The sequence below is a fragment of the Saccharomycopsis crataegensis genome (assembly GCF_037102585.1).
Source record: "Saccharomycopsis crataegensis DNA, jcf7180000000073, whole genome shotgun sequence".
Classification (NCBI taxonomy): domain Eukaryota; kingdom Fungi; phylum Ascomycota; class Saccharomycetes; order Ascoideales; family Saccharomycopsidaceae; genus Saccharomycopsis; species Saccharomycopsis crataegensis.
The window spans coordinates 2,028,879-2,053,069 of record NW_027043820.1 but is presented as its reverse complement, the minus strand read 5'-3'; the positions used below and the strand labels follow the sequence as shown (position 1 = coordinate 2,053,069).

The window sequence follows — 24,191 nt, the reverse complement described above, 5'->3', positions numbered from 1 at the left end:
TGAGGCTTGTGTATTTGAATATTATCACTAAAGAGGACTACTTCAGGATCTGAAGCTGTAAGCATAAGAAAATGCGAGTGACTGTCATCCTGCGGACTTATGACACAGCGAAAAGGGGGAACGAAAGAGAAACAAAGAGGAGAATGATTCTTATTAGAATTGGTGTGTTTGATATCAGAGGTTCTATATAAGGGGCATGTAATAACGGAATAAGGAAAAATGGCTATAATATAGGGGAAAGTAACTGAAGAAAATGGGAAATAATAATTGGAGATCAATCAGGAACAGTAGTGAAATCAACTTATTTTTTTTTGAAAAAAAAATGACTGCCAATTTCCAGGAAATTATCCAAGCTAATCAGAAAGCATAGGCAGCGTAAACAATAAAATGGTAGATGATGCTGTAGGTCAGTTTAAGGATCCATGGATTTGCAACCATCCGCATATAATTATTATCGTCAGAAGTCATGGAATTAACCGACGCTCTCCTCCATTGTATCAAAAAACTTAGTTAGAATGTTCTTTGGCCCACTCTTCCACAGTGTACGTCTTTTGAGTGAAAGCATGGATTGATGATATGATATCCTTCAATTCAGTATTGACGATTCTATGTCTTGCCAACTTATTCTTTTTGACGAATACATCAGAGACAATAAGAACAGAAAAGGACTGGCCACAGCCACCACTGATATCATGGACCTGAGCTTCCTGTGCTTTCAATTTTTCAATGATAATATCTTTAAGCTCTTCTGCAGAAACCATTTTTGTAAATGTGTATATTTAGGAATCTAGAGTGGTATATGTGTGTGTTTGGAAGAAGTTATAAATTCTTTATTTTCCGGACTTTCTTAAGGTTAAGGTTCCTGAACTGCTAATCATTGATTTGATTTGACATTTCTCAATAATCTTACTAAGCTCGACAAAAAAAATTGCGTGTAAACGATATACCTGGATAACCCGGCTGAAGGTGTTGGGGGATTTTGCACCAAAGTTTTGGATTTTTCAACTAAGATCAAATAGATAAAGTCGTGCCATTTGAGCCAATCAGATGTCCACGTCCAGTAGCAACTGAGACAACAGGATTTATTGGTGCGGTAGTGTCTTATTTTGCGAGAGACTTTTCAAGGGTTCTGGAAGTTTTTTTTTGTCAATGCCACGGTTTCTATTACGGCAATCAAGGGTTTTCGAATTTATTTGGTATCTGCACCAAATGTTCCAAGCGTAACAGTGCAATCAAAAACTATTAATACGATTATTATGGATCTACAATATGTTTGAGAACTCAGAATTTACATTCAGGAAAACGTAATAGAAGTATAATCAGTTAACAATCCCATTCAATCTGTCAAAATTTCTCTTCATTGCTCTTTCAATGAATTCCTTGCCAGTAACAGGTTCATATCTCTTATCTGGGCCTTGTATCAGAACATCGGTATTAGCCTGGTTGAACCATGCAATGCTGAACCTATCAGCCATGGAATCATCAACATATCTCACCCTATGAAAGTTGGACTTCAACTTGTCGTCACTCCATGACATCAACATATCACCAATGTTGATCACGATCTCCCCAGTTTGTGGAGAAATAGAAGACCATTCATCACCATACCCAAAGTCATTGAAGGACTCCCGACCTGGGCAATACTCAAAACCTTTATCGCCTTCTTTGCAAAACAAAAGTGTCATGACATCAAAGTCAGTGTGAGGAGCACATCTCCAGTTAGTGGTTTTAGACTCGTCATCAGAGATGATAGAATTTATGGCAGTTTCACCTTCGACATCAAGGGATTTTTCAAAATAATGTAAAAATCTAAGGGTGGATTGAGCAGTGTCAGCGTGAATATCATGGCATCTTCTGAGAAACTCTTTTTCAAACCCCAATTTCTCAGAAAATATATCAAGAATCATCATACTTAATTCTTGAACTTTCAAAATGAATGAGCTAACCTTTTTCTTCCAATCTTCGTAGCCCAATGCCTCCTCATTGGGCCAGTTTTCATCATACCGATGTAATTGCATTTGCAAAGATTCTTTGTTTTCCGGCAACTTTGTAGTGGAGCTTGGACGTATTTGGGCTTTAAACTCATAGCCGGTGTTCTTTAATTTGATATGTGGGGTTTTGTTCTTTTGTTCAGGGGATAATTTAAAGAAAGATTCACTGAGTTGGAAGATTTCTAAGATATCAGATTTGGATGGGAATTGTTGATTAACAAGACAGAAAAATCCATGGGTTGTAGCAGCATTCCATAATTGTTCCTTTATTTCGTCACGGCGGGAATCAAAGTTGGATAAATCGATCTTTGGAACCTTTCTGATTTTTTTGGAGTCAACGGACATTGTGAATGACAATAATTTTCTTATCGATAAGAGCAAATGAAGCAGCAAACTGAACAGCAGCGAAAGAGGCAAATGGGGAGCAGTGAAATAAACAAAAAAAATCTCTTTATATGAGAGACGATTAAACGAGTTAATTTCCTTTTAATTGTAGATTATTGTCATATACAAATACATTATTGATGTTCTGACTTGGAGGAGTGGGGGGGTTTTTTATACCTCATCATAGTGTCGGCATTTCCGAGTGATGAAAAAATCATATTTTCCTAATTAGGCTAATCTTGCATTGGGAAACAGACCTTCGAACATGAAAACATCATTAGTGGATTATCTGTTTTTTTGAAAAAAAATTAAAATATTTGACACTCGGATAGCCTATGGAAGGCTTTTTTTTTAAGCATCATTTCGAGGAGAGATTATGAATATATATATATATTTTTTGAAATAAGTAGCATTGACAAGACAAACGTTTTTTGCTAAAAAAAAAAATCAAATAACAATTACATTTTCACCATGGACCAAGATTCAAAGGACTTATTTGCCTTTAAGTCATTATCAGTAAGATCTAAGATTTGCAAAGACTTCATCTGTGAAAAATTAATACTAATTTTTGAAATCTTATTATGAGAACAGTTCAAAACCAACAAATGTAGTAAATGGCTGACATTCAGAACCAGTTTTAGTAGATTATGGGATAAGTCCAACACTTGTAATTTCTTCAAGTTAGAAAGTCCATCAGAAATGTTTAAAATTTTATTGCGCTTTAAATTTAACCCTTTCAAGTTCACAAGAGAGTTTAAGTTTTCTATTTTCAAAATAGAATTTCTCGAAAGATCCAATTCTTGGAGATTACGCAACTGGGATAGCCCTTTGATTTCTGTTATATGATTATTCTTTAGACTCAAATGGTACAAATTTTGCAAGCACTTGGAGTCAAAGCCTTTGATAATCCTGAGGTTGGTGTAAACAATTTCCAATCGCTTAAGTTTAGGACACAATGATAAATCCAAGATTTCACCATTTGCAAGACATACATCATTAAGATACAAGTTCTGTAATTCGATGAGTCGCACTTTACCTCTTAGCTCCAATCTGCTGCAATGGCGAATATTCAATGTTCTAAGATTTAGGAAAGCATTATCCACATCAAAGTTTTTTAAAATCATTGTCCGATCATTATAAACTGCCAAATAGGTTAGGTTAGGCAAGAAAGACCAACATTTACCATCCAAAAAAACATTCAGATTTTTACCATTGTTTATAACAAGTTGTCTTAATACTGGTAATTGAAACTTATCCAAGCCCCAGGTCGGATTATCTGCGGTGTCATTCAAATCAGCGGATAGATTCTGATCCTGTAACGGTACTGATATATATAACTTTTCTAATCGAGAAGTGTTGTAGTGTAGTCGTCCTTTATAGCATAAGAAATTCAATTCTTTTAAAGGATGTGATAAAGTCAATTGATTCAAATTGGTGAATAATGCTATGACATTTGGTAGAGAATGAAGGAAACGATTTAATCCTTCAAGCTCATTGTCATGTGTTTCCAACACATGGTGATTTGCTTTGGAATTAGTTAGGCTGATTACTTTGATGACCTTAATATGAGTATTAAAAGGCTGTAGGTCAACGTATAGCTTTTGGTTTGGATAGAAGCATATAGGCAGGAATCTAAAATACACAGGGTGTTGTGAAATTGAACAAAGCCTGGTCACAAAATCTCGAGTGTTGTTGAATTCAACTGTTTTGAAAATTACGGAGTCAAGACAATCAATGATCGTCCCTTTGATTGACTCATGGGTTAGATGATTCCATTTATGGAGATTATAACGTATACTAATAACATCATTTAGCTTTAAGAACAGGAGGATCCTGATGATTATTTCCGGTGGAAAGTGGTGCTGCAAAATTGTTTTAATATGTGGCGATGGCATTGGGAATATATAATATAATAGTTGTTTCAATGATTAGTTGAATATTTTGCTATCCTGTTGATCTGGGGGAAGCAAAGCTTTCATATTTAACAATTACAGAATAAATAGCAGACGAGGGAGAGGAAGAAGAGAGAAAGGAGAATAGAAAAGAGATAGGGAAGGGCTGTAGTCGGGAATGTTGCGCTTTATTTTTTTTCTTTTGCTTTACGGATCCCGTATTTCTTTTCTACAATAGGTGCATCAATACAAAAGTAATTTTAAAGAAAAGCGGCAATGAGAACAATATCTGGCAAATACATAGGTTTTTTTTGCGTCCCCATAGAAAGACTCACAACATCCTTGGTGGCTCATTACCAATGCATTAGTAAAGATGTTGAAGCTTAGCACCGAAGTTTTCACCTACCGTGCGATCTTTTTCCAATTTTTTTTTTTCGTTCTTCTCCAGCTGGATATATCGTCTACAGATCAGTGGCATGCACACTTCCATCCTAGCAAATACTTCGGCAGCTGGTATCAGAGCGATAAACAGTATTTGCACAGCAAAACTAAACAGGATGCCATCGTTGAACCAAAAGATACATTCTGCTGGTCTGACAGGTCGGACTACCAACTCTAGGGAAACCACCATCCCGAACCCAGATGATCTAGAACAGCCACAACAGAACCCTTCGGTTCAGGATATAAACAACAGGAGGCCAGCAGTATTCAAGAACTCGCTTCATGAAACCGCTTGTGTTTTAATTTTTACCCTAGCTGTGGGATGCACTAGTATCGCTGTCGGTAATTTCCAAATCACCTTGGACCACCTTGCCAAAGATTTCGGGGTTTCTGGAGGTACGCTCGCTTGGAGTGTTAGTTCCATCAACTTGGCAAACGCTAGTTTTCTTTTACTTGCTGGAAACATTAGCGACATCATTGGACGTAAAAACTGTATTGTTGGCGGGTTCATATGGTTCACCATTGCTTCTCTAATTTGTGGGTTTATGCACAACTATATTGCCGTAGTGGTTCTAAGAGCTTTAATGGGGATTGCGGTTTCTTTTTCAGTACCCAGTAGTGGCGGACTTCTTAGTTCGTATTATCCGATATCTGTAAGAAAGAATCGGGTCATGGCATGTTTTGCGGCTGGGGCTCCTGTTGGATTCTGTGCCGGGGTTGTTAGCGGAGGAATTTGTGCGGAATATTTGTCATGGAGAGCTTCACAATTCTTTTTGTCAATTGTTTATGGATGTGTTTCAATCATCACGATTCTTATTGTGCCAACAGACTCAAAAGTAACAAAAGAGAACAAACACATCTTACATCGCTTGTCCAAGTTAGATTATGGCGGTGGGTTACTAATCACTGCTGCATTAACTTTGGTGGTGTTCGCCTTTAATCAATCCTCAGTGCCTGTTTCTGGTTGGGATACGTCCTATATAATCGCCACTTTGGTTGTTGGATTAGTGATGATCATTTGCTTTATTTTTTACGAATGCCATATTCCAAAACGTCCAGTAATGCCTATGTTTATTTGGAAATCCCGAGACTTTAGTCTTGCAATGGTTACAGTGTTTTTCTCCTGGATGTGCTTCAATGGGGTTCTCACATATTTTTCTATTCTTTATTTCGAACAAATCTTGAACTATTCTCCTCTCCATACCACTGCTTGTATTTTGCCTATGACAATTTGTGGTATAATTGTGAATATTCTTGCTGCTCTTGTGTTACATTTGGTTCCTGGAAAACTTCTCCTAAGTATTGCCACAGCTTCGTTCGCTGCTTCTGCCATCATTTGGGCCACTATGGACCAACATACAAGTTACTGGAGAGGCCCTTTTGAAGCTTACTGTCTCGCGGTTATTGGTGCCGATTTGACTTTTAATGTCGTAAATATGGTCACTGTGAATTCCGTGAATAACGAACTTCAAGGAGCAGCGCAGGGGATTTTCCAAACAATGATACAGATCTCCACTGCCCTTGGTCTTGCTTTGTCCAATACCATCGTTTCCCAAAAGTTCCCGCAGTTTGCTAAAGGAGTGGATTTGAAAAATCCGCAGGAGGTGAAAGAGTTGTTCCACAGCTTCAAATATGCATATTATTTTGCAATTGGAGCAGGTGGTATGGGGATTATAGTATCATTGTTTGTTAAAGTTGGAAGATCGGGAACCGATGAAGCAAGAAGAAAAAAAGAAGAATGGGATTTAAAGAATAAAGAATATTATGAAGGGAAGACTGAAACTTCAAATTATATTTAATTCCATTCAAGTCTTTTTTTTTTCCCCTCCTCTCTCCTGTCCTTCTGATTTTTTTAATTATTTTGCTTTTTTTTTTTTTGGTTCTTTTGAATTTTTGTTACCAGTTTCTCTTAATCTTTCTTGGGTCTTTTAGTTCCCATAATTCCATGTTTTCTAAATTTGCTCTCCTTTGTACAGTAAACCCTATCGGGGCATTTGTTCTATCTTTATTTTCAATATTCTAGGCGCTGTTCGCTTAAACATGGCTTTGAGGTGCCAATGCACCTTGAAAACCAACTAGCAAGGCTTGGTGTTTCGCATTCGTCGAAGAGAACTTTCTTTATCTTTCTGTTTAACCACTAAGTGTGTGTTTTCTGCTTCTGCTCTGCTCTACATGGTATGGGGAGTAAACTCAGCTAATAAGAAAGAGCTGAGTTTACATACATTAAAGGCGTATCCGCTATTTTGTTGAACAAATAGAAGGCAGAGTGCCTTGTTGTTGTTTTTATTAACCAAGGTCACATTTGTTACATGTGCGTATAGCTAGCCCCATTTGCGTGAAATCCCGTTGTTTTGTTACAGCCTTCCATCAATAATTCTAAAGCACACTGAACATACAACTTAGATCTGTTACCACAGCTGCACAATAATAATCGGTCACCGAAAAAAAAAAAGCGACACTTTTCTTGCAGATGAAACCGAAAAGCCCGACGATGAGATCTATAGAGCCCTGCCTTGTATTACTTTGAGGACAATCTAATAATATCAAGGTGTGTTGTATCAACAATAAGATCTGGTTGAATGACAAGCATTTGGCGGGTTTCCCGTGACCATTAGGTTCAACAGCAGGATAATTACCATCGCCAAGTACCATCTTTACAGATAGGTCGGAACCCTTTATAGAGAATGATAAGCGTAATTGCACTCTATTCATATCCAAATCGCATAATTATTAGAGAAGAAAATGCGATTATTACTGTTAAAGGACAATGTGCGTTCCATCATTCTGCTAAGACGTTTTTCACAGCAAGCCTCTCGATGCAATACAATACCCAACCTTGGGTCTGCTGAGTATGCAAGGCTTGGCTCAAAATAACTTCATTTCAACGCACCTACCAAAGACCATTATCATAATTTATATGGGAAATGCCTGGTCTGATCACCGAAAATGATATTTATTTGAAAGAAGTATATAATAAATGGTAATTTCCTATCATTTTTTATTTCTTGTTGATTTCGGCAATAAACCGCTTGGAAAAATAAACCACAAAAGAATAACGATAAAATCAAGAATATGTCTAGCAGTCTTCTGACAACCATTATCGTATATATCGCTATTGGTGGCGGTGTTGCTCTTGCTTTGGTAGTCTCCGTAGCATACTACATCGTCAGAAAAGTTGTGGAGCGTACCGAAGAAAAGAACGCCATGCTGATGAAAACTGAAGACTATTTCCCATCAAGATCTCTTAGTACAAGGGTTCCAATGGCGAATATGTCTGCTATTAATAAGGGATCCATTATCCCAGCCAAAGCTGCTTCCATTAAGGAAAATCCTTTTGCAGAAGATAGTGTTGAGTATTTGGAGAAACCAGGAGTCGCTGTCTACGCTGAAAGCAGAAGTTCGTATTCTAGCAGCGATGAAAGTTTCAGCAATACTCCAGCTGGTTCCAACAGGGGTAGTATTTATATCGAGAGTCCAGTTGAATCAAACAGGGGGAGTTTCAATCACCAAAAAATTTGAATGATATTGTCATTACAGGCACCAAGTACCCTCCTGATCATTTAAATCTCTATGCTGATTCATAAGTTCGCCTTAACCAACTACCAGTTACCCATTTATTTGTTACCAGATTAACATTAATATCAGCTTATCTAAATCACACCATCATTTTATATTTGCTTTGATTTCAATTCTTATCTGTCTTATTATAGTATTATTTTCAGTTTGCTCCCACATTTGTTTCATTAGATGCCTACATTGATTTTAATCTAGATTTATTTGATATAGCTCTTGAGGCTATTTTCATTTTCATTATTATTATTATCATCATTATATTATTATTATTTGTGTTTTTCTCCTTCAATCTCTAGAATGTTTTTATTTTTGTTTACTGCAAGCTCTTGGTTAAACTTCCCGTTTACTTATTTATTTTCAATTAATCTAAATACTCTAGTTAACGATTTGTAGAATACCGAAGTTATCCCAAAAAGAAAAGATGGCAACTTTTCCAGAAATTTTATTGGTCTCATGGCAACCATCTAATATAGAAGTCTAAATAAGTTCAACATTTGGAATCCATTTATCTACGGCCAAAACTCCCCCAATCAGAGTATTCAACAATCGAATCATAACCTCCTAACCATAATTACATAATGTAAATAATTTCAATATACTATATTTATTGTGCACAAACATTTTGTCCCTCTTTGGCAGTTAGTGCTTTTCCCCAGCTCCTCCTCTTCTAGCATCTTCAAAACTCCTTTCTTCTGCAAAACCTTCTTGTCTTAACCTTCTCAATTCAAAATTGTCATCGAACCAATCAAGCATACCTACCATGGAGGTACATTCATTTAAAGATTTATTCAACCTGTTCATGATAGCTGATCCCTTGGGCATCATACAACTGACATGATGTTGTGCTAATTGGAAAGGCAAGCCATATTCCATCACAGAGCTGATGAGTCTCTCAACTGCTCCCCAAGTAGCCTCTGATCTCATGGTGAATAAACAAGGGTTGTTCAATACCCCTCTTACTGCCATTACCCCATCAACTTTGGTGTAATCCGTTATTCTCTGAATATCTTCCGGTTTAAAACAATCCCCATTAGCCACTACCGGAACACGCTTTATGGCTTCTCTCACAAGTTTTATTTTTTCTAAATCAACGGGAACCGACAGTCTAGTATCCTTGGTCCGGCCATGGATGGTGATCCAGTCAACACCAGCTTTCTCAACTTCTTGTACAAACTGAATAGTTTCTTGAACATTATCATGTACTCTGATTTTCGTCTCCATCTTCACTTTATCGCCCCATCTTTTTTTCACAGCCTTAACAAACTTTGCTACTTTGAATCGATCGCTCATCAAAGCTGCCCCAATTCCTTCTCTAACTTGTTCTCTTACAGGGCATCCACAATTCAATCCGATGGCATCACAGTACGGATGTATCATTTCCACAAACCTTAGCAAGTCAGTGACATTATTAGCACCAACTTGGACTATTAGACACTGTTTTTTCCCCAGCAAAGCTTGTCGCGAATGCTGTTCTTTCAAGTTCGTGGTGAAGTCAGAATCACGACCTCCACGATGCCTCACAAACTCTCTCGCCAAAATCATGGGAGTATAAATAAAATCGGATTCATAGAGTCCGACTAGTTCACGGAACGGAAGTTTGGAGTAGCGGACCATTGGGCCTGCAATAAGAACTGGTCTATTCTGTTCTTTACATTCTGCAAATATCAAAAGTGGATCAACCTTGGGCTTTGGATTGAGAGGTTCTATATTCCCAGTTGATTCAAGCCTGCGACGCTTGGCCGGAATATTTTCAATTATAAATTGTTCTTTTATTGGCTGAGCAGCATCCATTTCTATATCTTCTTCTTCTTCTTCTTCTTCTTCTTCTTGTTCTTCTTCTTGTATCAGTTTGGTACTTCAGATATGGATGGACATTTCAGATATCCTAATTTTTTTTTTGTTCTCTTCTGAAAATGCTCATTAAAATGGGATTAATAGATATCATCATTGCTGTTATACAGGCCATAAGCCGAGAAATTACCTTCAATATCACAACTCATCTCTTCCAGTCACGCGTAATTTTTTTTTTTTTTTTCTGTGGAAGCGCTAAAAAATTTTCAAATTTCTCTGTTATCTAAATGGCATCTATCCTACGGGGCTGTAAACACCAGATTTATCCAATATGTCTGAAGCTGATAGTTCTCTCAAGAGAAATAACGAGGAAAGCGTTTCTTCTGGGAACGATACTGCTACTATCTCCAAAAAGCTCAAAGCTTCAACCGTACAAAAGCTTCGTCCAATTAGCTTGGATTATAGTGGATTAGCCCATATCAAGAAAGAATATGTTATTACTGAACTGGACAATACTGTGAAATATCTTGAAGTTGATGATGATGCTGCCGAACAAAATGATAAGGCTGATGCCATTGAAGCCTCCGGAGATGGTGGAAAAGGCAAAAAGAAAGAAAAGAAAAGAGGTCAGAATAAAAAGAGAGATTTGATCCAACCTAAGGATAAAGTCCAACTTTGTTCATATTATGTGGATCCAAGCCATATTAAGGACCATCCATGTTCTTATGGTGACAAGTGCAACAGATGTCATGACGTGGAAAAATATTTGGAAGCCAAATTGCCGGATATCGAAGTCACTAAGTGTCCTAACTTTGAAGCATTTGGGGTTTGTTCTGCAGGTATCAAGTGCCGTTGGTTGAAACACCATTATAACAAGGAAACCGGAGAGCTCATAAAAGATTTGGAGAAAAATGAAAAGGCGATCAAAGAAGGAAACTATGAAGTGAATAAGATTTCACATGAACAAAAGTTGAGATTGAGTACATCTAAAAGAAACCGTGAGAAGAATTTTGATTTCAAGAGAAGTAACGAAATCATCGAGTACTTGGATAAGATTACCAAACATAACGCTAAATGGAATAATTCCGGAGACGGCGAAGAAATCAAGGGTGATACCGACAATGCCATTGAAGAGAGAAAGCAACACCAATTTGATTATGTGGAAGCACCAGTTAAGGCTTGGGAAAAGAAGAAACTTAATTACAATAAAACCAAAGTGATTTCTCCTTTGACAACAGTGGGTAATTTACCATACAGAAGGCTCATGAAGAAACTTTATGATGTTGATACCACCTTTTCTGAAATGGCCCTTTCTACTCCTTTAATTCAGGGTCAGAATTCCGAATGGGCATTGATGAAGGCTCATGCTTCGGAAATCCCGGGCTTTGCTGCTCAAATAGCTGCTTCTAAACCTTGGCAAGCGGTTAAAGCCACGGAATTAATCAGCGAATTCACCCCAAACATGTCGGAAATCAATTTGAATTGTGGTTGTCCAATCGACTTGCTTTTCAAACAAGGTGCTGGTTCTGGATTGCTTGAACAGCCTGCCAAGACCGAAAGAATCTTGAAAGGAATGAACTTGGTCAGTAATGATATTCCAGTCACCGTGAAAATCCGGATGGGCACTAGAGATGATAGTCCAATGGCAGATCATTTGGTCAAGAGATTTTTGTACGCCAATGATAACACCACCGGGGTTCCAGATATTGGGGCCATCACTCTCCATGGGAGATCTAGACAACAAAGATACACCAAGTTAGCGGACTGGGATTATGTTTCTAAAGTTGGCCAAATTGTCCAGGATTATAACCACAAGCAAGAAGAAAATAAAGATTCTTATGATCTTCCAAATAAGGTGTTTTTTATTGCCAATGGTGATTGTTACAACTACCAGGACTGGCATAATTTGACCGCTGAAGGTACTGGCATTGATACTGTTATGGTTGCTAGAGGGGCACTTATCAAGCCTTGGTTATTTGATGAAATCTCTGCTGGTCAATATTTGGATAAGAGCGCTAGTGAAAGATTAGACATTATCAAACAATACTCTGAATTTGCTATTAACCATTGGGGAAGTGACGAATATGGTGTGAATCTTTCCAGAAGATTCTTATGTGAATGGTTGAGTTTCACTTATAGATATATTCCTGTAGGAATTTTGGAAAGATTGCCAAATCAAATTAACGAAAGACCACCAAAATGGAAGGGAAGAAATGAATTGGAAACTTTGTTGGCGTCAGGTGATTATAAAGATTGGATCAAAATTACCGAGATGTTTTTGGGGCCTGTTCATCCAAACTTCGGTTTCATTCCAAAACATAAGAGTAACGCTTATTAAGTTTTACATTCATATTCAACTAAGATAAACCGTCTCGATATAAACATTACTGCACATCTTATATATTAGTATTGTGAACCCATTATACTATTGGTGGACATAAGTAGAGAACGCTCTGTAAAAAAAAAAAAAAAAAAAAAGTCAGAAACATAATGTTGCTTAGATCTTGTCGTACTCTTCAGAAAATTCCTTGGCCTTTTCTTTAAGTGAATTGATTTCCTCATTTTTAGCCTTGAGTTCTTCCTTTAATTCAACAAGGGCTTTATCATCAACCAAAGCACCGCCCCTCACAGTTTTTTTGACTTCAATCAATTCACCCACCAAAGAATAGGTTCTGTTGGTGATTAAGGTAAGAAACAATGTGAACCCGGTCAAATATAAGTTTCTTTGGGCATAGAATCTTTTAGCTTGGATCTCGGAACGATCGACATAGGGGGCGCCTGGAGGGATTTCTTTAAGTTGCTGTTCAATTGAGTAACATTTGTTGAAGGCATCGATGAAGAGAATTAATATGAAGATAAGAATAGATTTAATAGATACCTGGACTTGCACGGACTGGAAAGGTTTAGAGATGGCGTTGAGCAAAGGAGCTCTTAATTTGGAAGGCAATGGAAGAGAAATTATGGTAAAAAGTATAATTTCAGCGGAAAGAATTGCAAAAATAAGATTGTAGTAGAGAGACATGCTGATATAAGGCTGTAATATATGATGTGGTAATGATATAGTTTGGAGCCTGAGGCCACCACCATGAACTCATATTTGGGTTTCCCTCTTTTTTTGGTTGCGGTTTCTCGATGGGTGGCTATATTTTTCACGTGATCATGGTTGGTGGTTGTACAGCAATTTGACAGATAATAACTATAGTGTCTATGAGAAAAGCATATGCTAATTCTTGATGGATTTTCTTTTCTCTTCATTTATGAAGATGTGAATTTCTATTCGTCTAGTAGCAAAGTCTCTGTATACACACTATATGGTGAGCTAAGTCAACGTATCAAGGATTACATAGTGGGCTAATTCAACATATCAAGGATTGTCATTTTTTCTATAGCTAAGCGAATTTAAACGAATGCTTCTGTTATTTATCTTATAGTTTAATGATTCTTAATTTTTTGCTTACTGATTCTTATTAGCAATAATATTTTTTTTTTCACAGATCATTTGATTTTCTATTGGAAGAAAAAAAAAAATTGTGCTTCCCATAACTACCATAATTTATGAGCTAATTTGTAGGTGCTCCTGAGTTCATTTGAGGAATACGATATCAGCAAAACTTCAATAAATCACCCAGCCGTCTTTCATTTGTCGTCTCTCTCAAAATATTAACAGAACCAATCACCAATCCCTGGGCTGTAGCTTCTCTAGTCACTGTCATGCCACCGACTAGTAGGCAGATTTCATACATTGTGCACAGTTTTATTTACTCTAAGGTACCAAATTATTGCAAATGCCGAAAAATGTCTCTTCATGACGTAGAAATCTGCCGGTGATTTTCGAAGCCTACCCTTTTGGTGATCTATACATTTTTCCAGTTGAAGTGACCACCATTTGATAGGGAATTATTGTAGCAAAATTAACACACACATCAAAATATCGCCATCTCTTGCAAGAAACAAAATTTGGTCTCAACCTCCTATTTGGTTTCAATTCTCCGCAACCAGTTCCATTTCAAATTTGACCTCAAAAGAAGACAATTTCGGGATGTAGAAAGGCAATATATCTGCATGTACATTTTTTTTCCCCATCGTGCATCCTCGTCTCCCTCGACATGCAGCGTCTAGCCAGCCTTGCAGTGAACAACTTTCTTATTCACAATCCATTAACTGGCAAAAAAGAATTATTAAGGAGAAAAGCCCTAGTCATTGGTGCTATTCGGGAGTACCACATAGAATTAAGCTTTTTCATGATTATGTCTCTTGCATCAGTTATGTCGTAATGCAATTGGGCCGCCAGCCTTTGCAATTAGACGAGTGTCAATTATAAATAGCTAATACTTTTCCTCGATGCTGTTTAACAATTTGTCTCAGCTGCCAAAATTTAGCTCTTAATTGATTTACCATAATCTTCTTTTTTGTTAATTTGAGGAAATCAGCAATTAGTTCCTGTTATTTGTTATTTTTATTTTATTTTTTTTGTGATACCCATTTGACTGACAAACCAGATCAAAACTTCTTTTACTCTCATATTTGATTGATTATTGATCTTTTTGACCACTGTGATACCCCCACTAACACTAAACATTTGATACCCATTTTCCTCATCTATTCCGATACCCGTTTTTCTCTATTTTTATTTTGCAATTTTTTTTTTTCAATCAAAGTTATAAATCTTGAAAATGAGAGCTTTCCTCACTCTACTTCCTCTCTTTGGCTGCTTAGTTAATGCTGCTCCTATTACCACCACTGAAAGTGGTAGTGTCACTTCCACTGTTGTCTCAACAATAACTACCGTTGACCATGGTTCTACATCAACTTATACTAGTTACTACACCACCATAATAATCACAGAAACGGTCCACATTGAAGGTGGCACGAGGTATGTCACCATGTATGGTAGTGCCCCTGCCACTTCAGCTGAATCAACCTCCACCAGCTCCCACTCTTCAAGCTCAGAATCAGTTTATTCAACTTCTTCATCATCTTCATCAACATCATCATCATCGTCGTCGTCGTCGTCGTTATCATCATCAATAACAACAGCAAGCGCTCCACGGACTACTCTCATTACCTATACTGTGAAATCCAATGTCATAACAAGTCCGACTACTACTACCAGCCAGCAAGTAACCACTTCGACCTCGTACGAAACAATCACTGGAACTATCCCAAACCTGATAACTGCATACAGCACCAGTGCCTCAGATAGCACCTGTTACTACTACTATGATTTCGACGATTCGACAGACACTGACGACTACAGTACCACCACAAGTACTAGATATGTCACTGTCACTCAAGCTTAATGAGTGGTAAAAAAAAAAAAAAAATTTCTTTTACTGTTTGCTGCTTTTCTACTTCACTGTTCACTGCTTTTCTACTTCACTGTTCACTGCTTTTCTACTTCACTGTTCACTGCTTTTCTATTTTACTGTTCGTTGTTATTTCCCTTGAAGGTCATTAATTTGATTCGATATTGTTTTACTATAGTTCTGATTCTCTCATAGAAATTATGTAATTGTAAAGACTCTCCTTGAGAAGATTCTCTCCCGAATAATGTTTTTTCGCGGGTATTATATATATAATTTATAGTCTGTTGAATATATCTTTTTGGACCTATCTCAAATATCCTTGATTTTTTCTTATTCGCTCAAAACTTTCTTCAATTTTGAAGATTAGTAAATCATCTACACTTTTACTTATTGTTGAAATGATCTGGTGAATGACCAATAATGAGCAGAGCTGATCAGCACTGGGTAAAAGAAATGATCGTTGTGTTAGAAGTATATTGCAGTTTATTGTTCTAACAGAAACCAATCATTGGTTGAAGACATGAACCAGTAAAAGCACAGTTTAATATAATAGTTTAATATAATAATAGATATCACAGCACAATATATATAAGCAGAGCAAAGGTCCAGAATATTTCTAGGAAACAAATTTGAAAAAGATCTTTGAAAAGAAAATGGAAATAAGACAAAAACAATCAAAGAAAAAAAAAAAAAACGGGAAAAAGATGAACATATTAGAAGGCGCTAACATGGCGGTAAAATCAACGAGCATGAAAAAACAATACTTGTCTTGTAACAAAAAACTAGGAACTAACAAATAGGAGCAGAAGAACAGAAAAATAGTATGGATAATATAATAACGGAGAACTAAAAGCACTGCAATAGTCAACGAGTGTAATGCCTGTGGCCAGTCACAGACAGTTGTGGGGTTGATAGCGTGGGCGGGCTGTTTATCAGAATTTGAAAAAAAAAATGAGCATTAAACTAAGATGGTGTTAGGTGCTGAACAACCTAGTCCGTGTCAAATGACATTGATTTAAAGGTGTGAGTGAAACAAAAAAAAAATGGCAAAATCACACTTGTTATATGTTTACTCAACTCTTCCAGAGAAGAAAGTGGTCACCTCTTCGCCACCTGAGTATACTACCTTTCTTGTCATCTTGCTGAAACTGATCCCATTTTCATATTTCTTCTTTTCCCAGAACTCCAAGCTTTTTTCCAATGTTTGCTTTGCCGCAGCCAATTTCTTACGTGATTGGAAATCATGAACACATGGGTTTGGTGGTAAGCTATCTTCGATGTATTTGATTTCAGATTTGATTTTCTTGATTTTCTTGGTGATTTCCTTATCAATTATCTGTAATTGTCTCAACTCCTGATGAGCAGCTGAACGAGAGGAATCATTTGAAAAAATTGAGCTTGTTGGAGATGTAGGAGAATTCAACGGAGTGGAAGTTTTCTTGATGACTTTGAATTGAGGAACGTGAGATTTCTTCTTGTTATTGATGATAGGCGATTGGGTGAGGGTTGGTGCTTTAGAAGTGGTACTATCAGTTGAAGGAGCTCTTGGTCTGGTGTTGACAGTAATTGCTGCATTATTCAATGGCTTGTTATCAACAATGTTGGCAGTTGTATTAACTGAAACTGGGGTTTTATTGTTAACTTTGTCAAATTTTGATGAGTTTGATCTTGGTATACCACCAAATGGGTTTCCAGGAGCTTTCTCAGTATCAGAATCAAACAGCAATAAGCTTGAGTCCAAGGTGTTCTCTTTATTGTGATTACTCACTGATTTAAGCTTAATTTGCATAGCTTCTGGTATCTCAGGAGACTTCAAACTTGGAGATTTATAATTGTGGCTATTGTTTTTTTCATAATTGGATCTAAAACTCTTGACTGATAATGGCGGAGATCTAGTGTTCTCAGATTCGTTAAGATCCAACCCTTTCTTTATCTTATCTTGGAGGGCCTTAATACTATTACTAACCCCTTCGGTTTTCTTAAAGGAAGAAAGTGAGCCATTAGAATCCTGTCTATTATGACTGCCTTTAGAACAAGAGTTATCGTGATTATTTTGACCATCACCATTACTAGAATAACTGGTATCTTGATTTCCAACGCTGTTAAATGAAGTATTGCCATTGCTGAAAGCTGCGCTTTCCGACAAGTCTCTGGATGTATCACTACTGTCAGTGATATCATCCACACTGTTTGGTTCTGGATCATTTAGCAAAGATTCAAGGTATTTCTTGCTGGTGACTTTTTTATTTATGACATATTTCATTGACACCTGGGAATCACTGGTTGCCATGGCTCAAATAGCTAAATGAAAATGTATTACTATCCCCAATTTCAATAATATATGGTTTGCAGATAATTTCTTTAGAACAGAAAAAAACAACCTCAAAGCAACACGTTAATAGATCTCACAGGATAAGGAGAGAAAGCCGTTTGTTATTTTGATTATTTTCTGAAAGAACTCAAGAAATTATTTATTACCAGTTATTAGTTTATGGTGATTTTGTGTGGCGATGCAGATCTCTTGACAACAGTTCTGTTTTTTCTTTACTGTTTATGGGCTCGGATGGGGAAAACACTTGTGTAATTGAGATGTTTTGATCAAACAATTTTTCGATGATTTATTTGATCAGAGAATGCTTCCCAAACCATTCGTTGATACTCGCATAACATTGCATTTAAGTAAAAATTGTCACGTGATGCGAGAGGCTGTATAACCTTGTTTTAATGCCTCTCTACAGTGTTGACACAGTTGATCCAGGAATATTCAACGCAGTTGTTCTTAAAGTTTTTTGCTCCTTTATTATCCATGCTATGGCATATTAAGCTTTTCCATGTGAAGTAATTTTTGATTTAGCTAGTTTTTACCACTACTGTTGGTTGAAGCAAGATATTGTGTTATGTGTGATTTAACACGGCAACTAACTATTATGGACAGCTTTTATTGTTATATTTAGCTCAAACCTCAATATTGCGATGCCACAATCACTCATATTCATTTCTCGTTAAATACAGGCAATACACGACTCCTGATGAGGGCTAAGGCCACAGATTTCTACCTGTTTCAGGCGGCCATGAAAAAAAGGCAGTACAACTTACCTTGAATCGCAATATTACTTATTATCGTAAAATCAATTTAAAAGTGAATCTATATAATATAATTAATTCTCAGCTTTTGTTCCCAAAGGATTCGATTAAGATCTTGCAATAACAAAAAACAAAATATTAAAAGCAGATGTCACATGTACAGTCTGCAAGAAAACGGATACGAAGAGAAAGGTACGGAGAATCTATGTAAATCGGCTTTTTCATTTATTCTTTACCCGAAATCCAAAGTTTTGATGGATATAAAAGTTAATAGAGTATCCATTCTTCTTATTTTAGTAGTTACCAAGGAAAACCTGGGTTGTATAATGCTCTGTAATCTGAAGGTTGTAACAATCTAGCGTAAAATATGATGCTAAGAGTTTATTTTTAACTTAGCAATATAGGTGTTATTTCAAATAATATCTATGTAATTGACTTGAGAGATAGCGAGTACTGAGTGAAGAAAGGTAGCGAGCCACTTTGTTAAATATGCTACAAAACAATAGGATGATGTTAACAAAGTTCACTTTTTCCGTCTCTTCTTTTTTTTTCTTAACATTGATAATGGATTGTATTTGATCTGATTCGGCTTCTTCCTCATCTGAGTGATAAAAGAATTTTTTCAGTGCTTGATGGTGCGAACGCATGAGCTAACGATGAAGCGTAGGAGAATATTCAAAAACGCGTCATAGCTTTTTTGATAGGTACGGAAATACCGAGATCGTAAGTCCGGAAATACAGGAAAGCAAGTTTTATATTCTTACTTTTTTTTTTATGGAGGCATTATTGTCCTTTACCCCTGTCACCACATAATTTCCTTTTGTAGAATCTTCACCAGCCCATTTCCGTGGGTACCGAAGCACATTATTAACTCCTTCCCGAATCCCTAGCTAAAGAAGAAAAGAATAATAGCAAAACACTGTACTATTTTTATTGATAAATACGAAAACAGATTTAAACTATCTTTGTGAAGACCTTTTCCTCTCGTTGTATTTACTTCATAAACCTGGAATATATTTACTGTCCTCATAATAGTGCCACCCATTTTTGTGGATGCGATGAGGTGCGTCAAAAAAAAAATAAAAAAAAATTAAGACCCTGTACCGTAATAGTTAGAGGGAATAAAACAAGATACCCATCCAGTAGACATCAAGTAAGTATAGCTAACTAGGAGAATGTTATGCTCAGAATTATTTTCACGCTTCCCTTTTTTTTCCTCTTCTTTTTTTCTTTTTTTTTGGTCTCCCCATGGTTTCCCTCAAGTGCAAGAATCCATCCCCGTCATTCCCGGACTTCGGAAATCATTTATTATAATTGACACAATAAAAATTGTCACGCAATCTAAGGTTCCAACTAATTTGATGGATCCTTTTTTGTCAAATTACGCTCAAGCTCCTGTTTTTCCCTTTCCTAAATATCCGAAACCTGATGCTCTAAAATGGTATAAATAATCCTAGTTATCTCCAATTTAATCATAGACCAAACTTGTATGTATTCTCTTTATTATAGTTATACAACAACAAAAGTTATTCATCCTCCTCATTTTTTTTATTCATTATGCCTGCTCTTTTTGAAAGATCAAACGAAGCCGTGTCCCTCAATCCTCCAACCGGTGCGGATCTTCACTTAACATCTCATGGTTCAGATTGGTTATGGGCTGCTTTCTCTCTTTTCGGTGTTTTCGCAGTCGCTCACGCCGGTTTGTTTCTTTTCAAAGGTAAGAAATCTGTTGGACATATTGCTGCCTTGTCAGTAAATGCTATTTTGGCTTTCACCTATTTCACCTTGGCTTCTGATCTTGGTTGGGCTGCAGTTGAAACCGAATTCAAGCATGTCACCGTTTCTGACCCATTGTTTGAAGATTTATATTACAGACAAGTCTTTTATGCTAGATACATTGGTTGGTTTTTGGGCTGGCCTGTTTTATTGTTCTTGGTTGAATTTGTTGGTAATGGTTCAACTTTCTCTAGCTTTACTCCTAGACTCTTTGCTACTTATGCCTTGGAAGTCGGTGGATCTGAAGTCTTTGTTTTGGGCTTGTTAATTGGCTCTTTGATCAGCTCTACCTATAAATGGGGTTACTTTACCTTCTCTACTGTTTCATTGTTATTTATTATGAGCATCTTGAACTACAACATTTTCAAACATTATACCTACTCTACCATTGCTAAGTTGTCTTTATTGCTCTTAGACTTAGTCTGGATTTTGTATCCTGTTGCATGGGGTTTAGCTGACGGTGGTAACGTTATTCAATCCGATTCTGAAAATGTCTTCTATGGTGTTTTGGATTTGATTTTATTTGCCTTTATTCCAACTATTTTGGTCTTCCAATCCAATAACGAAGTTGAGGAACCTGTTGTTGTCGGTAATCACGCTGATTCCAAGGAATTGGAGCCTGAAGTCCCAAGAGCTTCTGGTGAAACTGCCGTCTAAAAGTAAACCTTCTCATGAGATTGTTCAGTCCAAATTTCTTTTTCTTTCATTGACTAAATTCCTGCTGTCGATTAGTATTGGGTTTCTTCTTTTTTTTCATCCTTTTCTAATGGCTATTCTCTCTGGCTTCAATACCCGATCATGAACAATCCTGGAGAGATTCATTCATTAATCCATGCCGCTCTCTAATACTTTTACTCTCGCCACTTTTTTTTTTCTTAATATTTTAATTTTAACTTTCCAGGCTTTTTTTCACCTCTTATGCTGATGAGTCCATGACATTATTATGAATAATTACACTAATGCTCCTTAATTAATTAATAATATTTTTCTCTTGTGCCGATGATATGAATTGCTTGAATGATTATCAACCTTATTTTTTTTTTTTAACTTATTTTAATTTATAATTTCTATACGAATACTAACGAGATTAATGAATGTGACAACTATTATTATTTTTTTAAACCAATTGAAAATATTAATTATATCTTGCAATGGATTCTAGTAATTTTTTGGTTTTAATAGTATGGAGTATGTAATGTTGCCGTTTGGGTTTTTTTCTGTTATGTGCGGGTGTTCAAGTTCACGTCATAGACGAGATCGCCATCATCTGAACACCGTCGTAAGTCTATCATTACAACCTGATAGCAATTTATTTATAGTTAGGAACGTGTGTAAGTGTACGGAGCTCCCTGTATTGTATTGAAGAAGAATTATGGTCAAGCGGCAGCCTTATTTGAAGCCCAGATGTATTGGTTTTCGTTGCAAAACTAGGGCCGGAAAGGTCCCTTTATTGAATAGGGTGTACTCTCACAAAATGCAAAATACATAAATTCGTTGGCGGCTTAGGCAGAATAAGTACAAGTCAGTAATAAGGGTTGGAAGTAAAGCCCAGCATGAAAGATCTTACTTGCCAATACGCTTAATTTATTTATAGATTCGATTACACATAGCTAGGATCATGGAAAAAGGCCGGAGGAAAAGAAGAGAAAAGTAAAACAGAGTCGCAGTCTTATTAGCACAGCTATGCCCGCATATGAAAAGGGTATGATTTACAAATACGCTGCTGCTCGTATAGTGCAGATCGCCTTGTGTATTGGTATGGGATAATTCATTTTGTTATCAGTCTTGTTATTATATCTTATATCATTTATCATAAATCATAATTGTAATGTGCTTATACAATCTTTAATTATATCCATTAATCAATAATTGGTGTCCCTTATGTTATCATAACTACTATTCATTCTAGTGTTTATTACGTCTATATCAAAAACTTTTCAGGCGGGCAATTCAAAAGCTCTGCTTCGCCAGAGCTATCTACTAACATACTTGGCTTATCCAGTAGTAGGTATTCCCCCTTCCTTGTATAAATCATATCATTTCCGTAATTTTCTCGTCTCCCAAATAACAGATAATGCGTATTTACCCGGTATTGCTCCGCTTCCAAAAAACAATCATAACAAAAATAGAGGCGTATGAAGCCACCCACATTTTGCAGTATACATGCAGCTGCTGATAAAGACTGCAGCAAAAAAGCTTATGGACAACTAGTACAGAACACAAAACGCACTACTGTTAACAACACTCTATTTAAAGCTGCACGACCTGCATCTTGTGATCGTCCCACAACTTACCGTGGGCAGTCCTAATAAAACTAAGGTTAATCCATCCATGTGCTTATTCTTACCCAGCTAATAAAGCCTCGAAAACCCAAGGAAAAATTTCGCATGGCCTTGTTATTTTTGAATTACTTCAAATGCTCTGAGGGAGGGGAACAATCTGCAATGTTTTTTTATGATGATGATGGTGGAGCCTGGTGAAATCCTTTCTGTAACATTCATGAAGATATTGTGATGGATTTATTGTTACTAGTACACCACCTCGTATTTTTTTATCCAACACATTTGATTCTTCTCTTGATTCTTTCAACATTTCAGTACTGAAAAAAAAAGAAAGAAAAAAAAAAATCAAGTCAAATGGCACGTTATCGGGATATTGGAAGCGTTTTAATTAGCGACTCTAACCCAGCTGCTGAAACAATTTGATTTGGGAGTATTTTGGCAGTCAGTTTCATGGTAGGGGTTTTATGGTAGCCAATTAATGTGAGCAGAATAATTTTCTTTTAAGCAAAATCACGTCACTCCCAAATTAATATAAATATATCAGCCTGTATGTATATATTTATGAATTATATACATATATTGAGTCTATGCCAGCTATGTATTTTTCTGCTGTTGCCTCGTTTGCTTCAGCAAAGAAAAAAAGAGTGTTTAAACTTTTCATGCTTGACTGGGTAGCTCATGCAGGTTACGTTTCTTATGCATGATAGAGCTGATCTGAAACTTTATTAATTTGTTTTGTCTCCTGTAGCGAAGTCAGTGAGTGTCAATGGGGGACAAATTTCCAAGCTTAAATCGGAAATATTGTTGGCTCAGTCTGCTATACCAAATCGTATGGAGTCATAAACTATTCAATGGAATAAACCCGAAGCTTAATTCAGATAAGAGAAGCTGAACAAAAAAATAAGGTATAAGTCCTAAATGTTAATGAGGAAGCTACAGTATAGAAGCAGTGGAATGATTTATTCGTTAACATATATAAAGCAAATGCCTTCTCAATATCTATTCATCGTCAGTTGCTCATTAAAACAAAAATTAACTCAAAAATAAGTGAAGGAAAAAAAAAAAAGAAATTTCTCGTTTGCCAAGCAGATATCCAGAAGCCACAGAAGTTACGCAGTAATAAGCTGTGCATGTGGCTTGGCATGCTCCAATAGTCAGAATAATTTGGGGGCCTCCGTGTATCCAACAGTTCCGCATGAGGGGTATGTGTAATATTACGTGAGAAACCTATAACTATAAGCAACAACATATTAGTTGTCAAAAACGCATGAAGACTCAGACATCAAATTGAAATAAACATAAAAGAACAATCACCTGCAATAGCAAATATAACAACATGAGAAGGAGTGGGCCCAAACATCAAAAAAAAAAAAAAAAAGAAAAAATTCCAGTTGTTCCTCACTTTAGCCTCTTTGCTTTGGAAGTGAAACTTTGTTTTGGTGTGTTTCTTTTGTGGCCTTCTTTCCTATCTGATCCTTCAGCTTGAGCATACCGTGTTTCTCTAACTAATAAGTTTAAACATAATTCATAATTTGTGTGTGAATATCATGACTCTAGAATTAAAAATCATACATTATTGTTATTTTTCTAGTCCTGGTGGGATAGACAATTAATGATTGCGCATAAGTTGCTTTGTTAGTAGGTTAGATAGGCACTAGGAAAGTAGCATCA

General features: G+C 36.5%; 11 protein-coding genes across 11 annotated transcripts; 5 read left to right on the top strand and 6 right to left on the bottom strand. All coding sequences in view use genetic code 12, as the record gives it.

The window, feature by feature from the left end:
* Positions 1-506: 506 nt before the first annotated feature.
* Positions 507-761, bottom strand: BOL2 (Bol2p; the record flags this gene model as incomplete). Its single annotated transcript, XM_064995248.1, has 1 exon — positions 507-761. The coding sequence occupies one exon, from the start codon at positions 759-761 to the stop codon at positions 507-509; it is 255 nt and encodes an 84-aa protein (XP_064851320.1).
* A 558-nt stretch (positions 762-1,319) lies between these two features.
* DASC09_016440 (uncharacterized protein) lies at positions 1,320-2,336 on the bottom strand (the record flags this gene model as incomplete). The annotated part of the gene is made up of 1 exon (XM_064995247.1): positions 1,320-2,336. The coding sequence occupies one exon, from the start codon at positions 2,334-2,336 to the stop codon at positions 1,320-1,322; it is 1,017 nt and encodes a 338-aa protein (XP_064851319.1).
* A 497-nt stretch (positions 2,337-2,833) lies between these two features.
* On the bottom strand, positions 2,834-4,270 carry DASC09_016430 (uncharacterized protein; the record flags this gene model as incomplete). Its single annotated transcript, XM_064995246.1, has 1 exon — positions 2,834-4,270. One exon carries the CDS (start codon positions 4,268-4,270, stop codon positions 2,834-2,836), a length of 1,437 nt encoding a protein of 478 aa, XP_064851318.1.
* Positions 4,271-4,743: 473 nt separating this feature from the next.
* AMF1 (Amf1p) lies at positions 4,744-6,507 on the top strand (the record flags this gene model as incomplete). The annotated part of the gene is made up of 1 exon (XM_064995245.1): positions 4,744-6,507. One exon carries the CDS (start codon positions 4,744-4,746, stop codon positions 6,505-6,507), a length of 1,764 nt encoding a protein of 587 aa, XP_064851317.1.
* Positions 6,508-7,780: 1,273 nt separating this feature from the next.
* DASC09_016410 (uncharacterized protein) lies at positions 7,781-8,227 on the top strand (the record flags this gene model as incomplete). Its single annotated transcript, XM_064995244.1, has 1 exon — positions 7,781-8,227. The coding sequence occupies one exon, from the start codon at positions 7,781-7,783 to the stop codon at positions 8,225-8,227; it is 447 nt and encodes a 148-aa protein (XP_064851316.1).
* Positions 8,228-8,920: 693 nt separating this feature from the next.
* On the bottom strand, positions 8,921-10,072 carry DUS4 (tRNA dihydrouridine synthase; the record flags this gene model as incomplete). Its single annotated transcript, XM_064995243.1, has 1 exon — positions 8,921-10,072. One exon carries the CDS (start codon positions 10,070-10,072, stop codon positions 8,921-8,923), a length of 1,152 nt encoding a protein of 383 aa, XP_064851315.1.
* A 331-nt stretch (positions 10,073-10,403) lies between these two features.
* On the top strand, positions 10,404-12,410 carry DUS3 (tRNA dihydrouridine synthase DUS3; the record flags this gene model as incomplete). Its single annotated transcript, XM_064995242.1, has 1 exon — positions 10,404-12,410. One exon carries the CDS (start codon positions 10,404-10,406, stop codon positions 12,408-12,410), a length of 2,007 nt encoding a protein of 668 aa, XP_064851314.1.
* A 159-nt stretch (positions 12,411-12,569) lies between these two features.
* YET3 (Yet3p) lies at positions 12,570-13,094 on the bottom strand (the record flags this gene model as incomplete). The annotated part of the gene is made up of 1 exon (XM_064995241.1): positions 12,570-13,094. One exon carries the CDS (start codon positions 13,092-13,094, stop codon positions 12,570-12,572), a length of 525 nt encoding a protein of 174 aa, XP_064851313.1.
* Positions 13,095-14,745: 1,651 nt separating this feature from the next.
* DASC09_016370 (uncharacterized protein) lies at positions 14,746-15,372 on the top strand (the record flags this gene model as incomplete). Its single annotated transcript, XM_064995240.1, has 1 exon — positions 14,746-15,372. One exon carries the CDS (start codon positions 14,746-14,748, stop codon positions 15,370-15,372), a length of 627 nt encoding a protein of 208 aa, XP_064851312.1.
* Positions 15,373-16,447: 1,075 nt separating this feature from the next.
* DASC09_016360 (uncharacterized protein) lies at positions 16,448-17,668 on the bottom strand (the record flags this gene model as incomplete). The annotated part of the gene is made up of 1 exon (XM_064995239.1): positions 16,448-17,668. One exon carries the CDS (start codon positions 17,666-17,668, stop codon positions 16,448-16,450), a length of 1,221 nt encoding a protein of 406 aa, XP_064851311.1.
* A 2,351-nt stretch (positions 17,669-20,019) lies between these two features.
* HSP30 (Hsp30p) lies at positions 20,020-20,895 on the top strand (the record flags this gene model as incomplete). Its single annotated transcript, XM_064995238.1, has 1 exon — positions 20,020-20,895. The coding sequence occupies one exon, from the start codon at positions 20,020-20,022 to the stop codon at positions 20,893-20,895; it is 876 nt and encodes a 291-aa protein (XP_064851310.1).
* Positions 20,896-24,191: the final 3,296 nt, after the last annotated feature.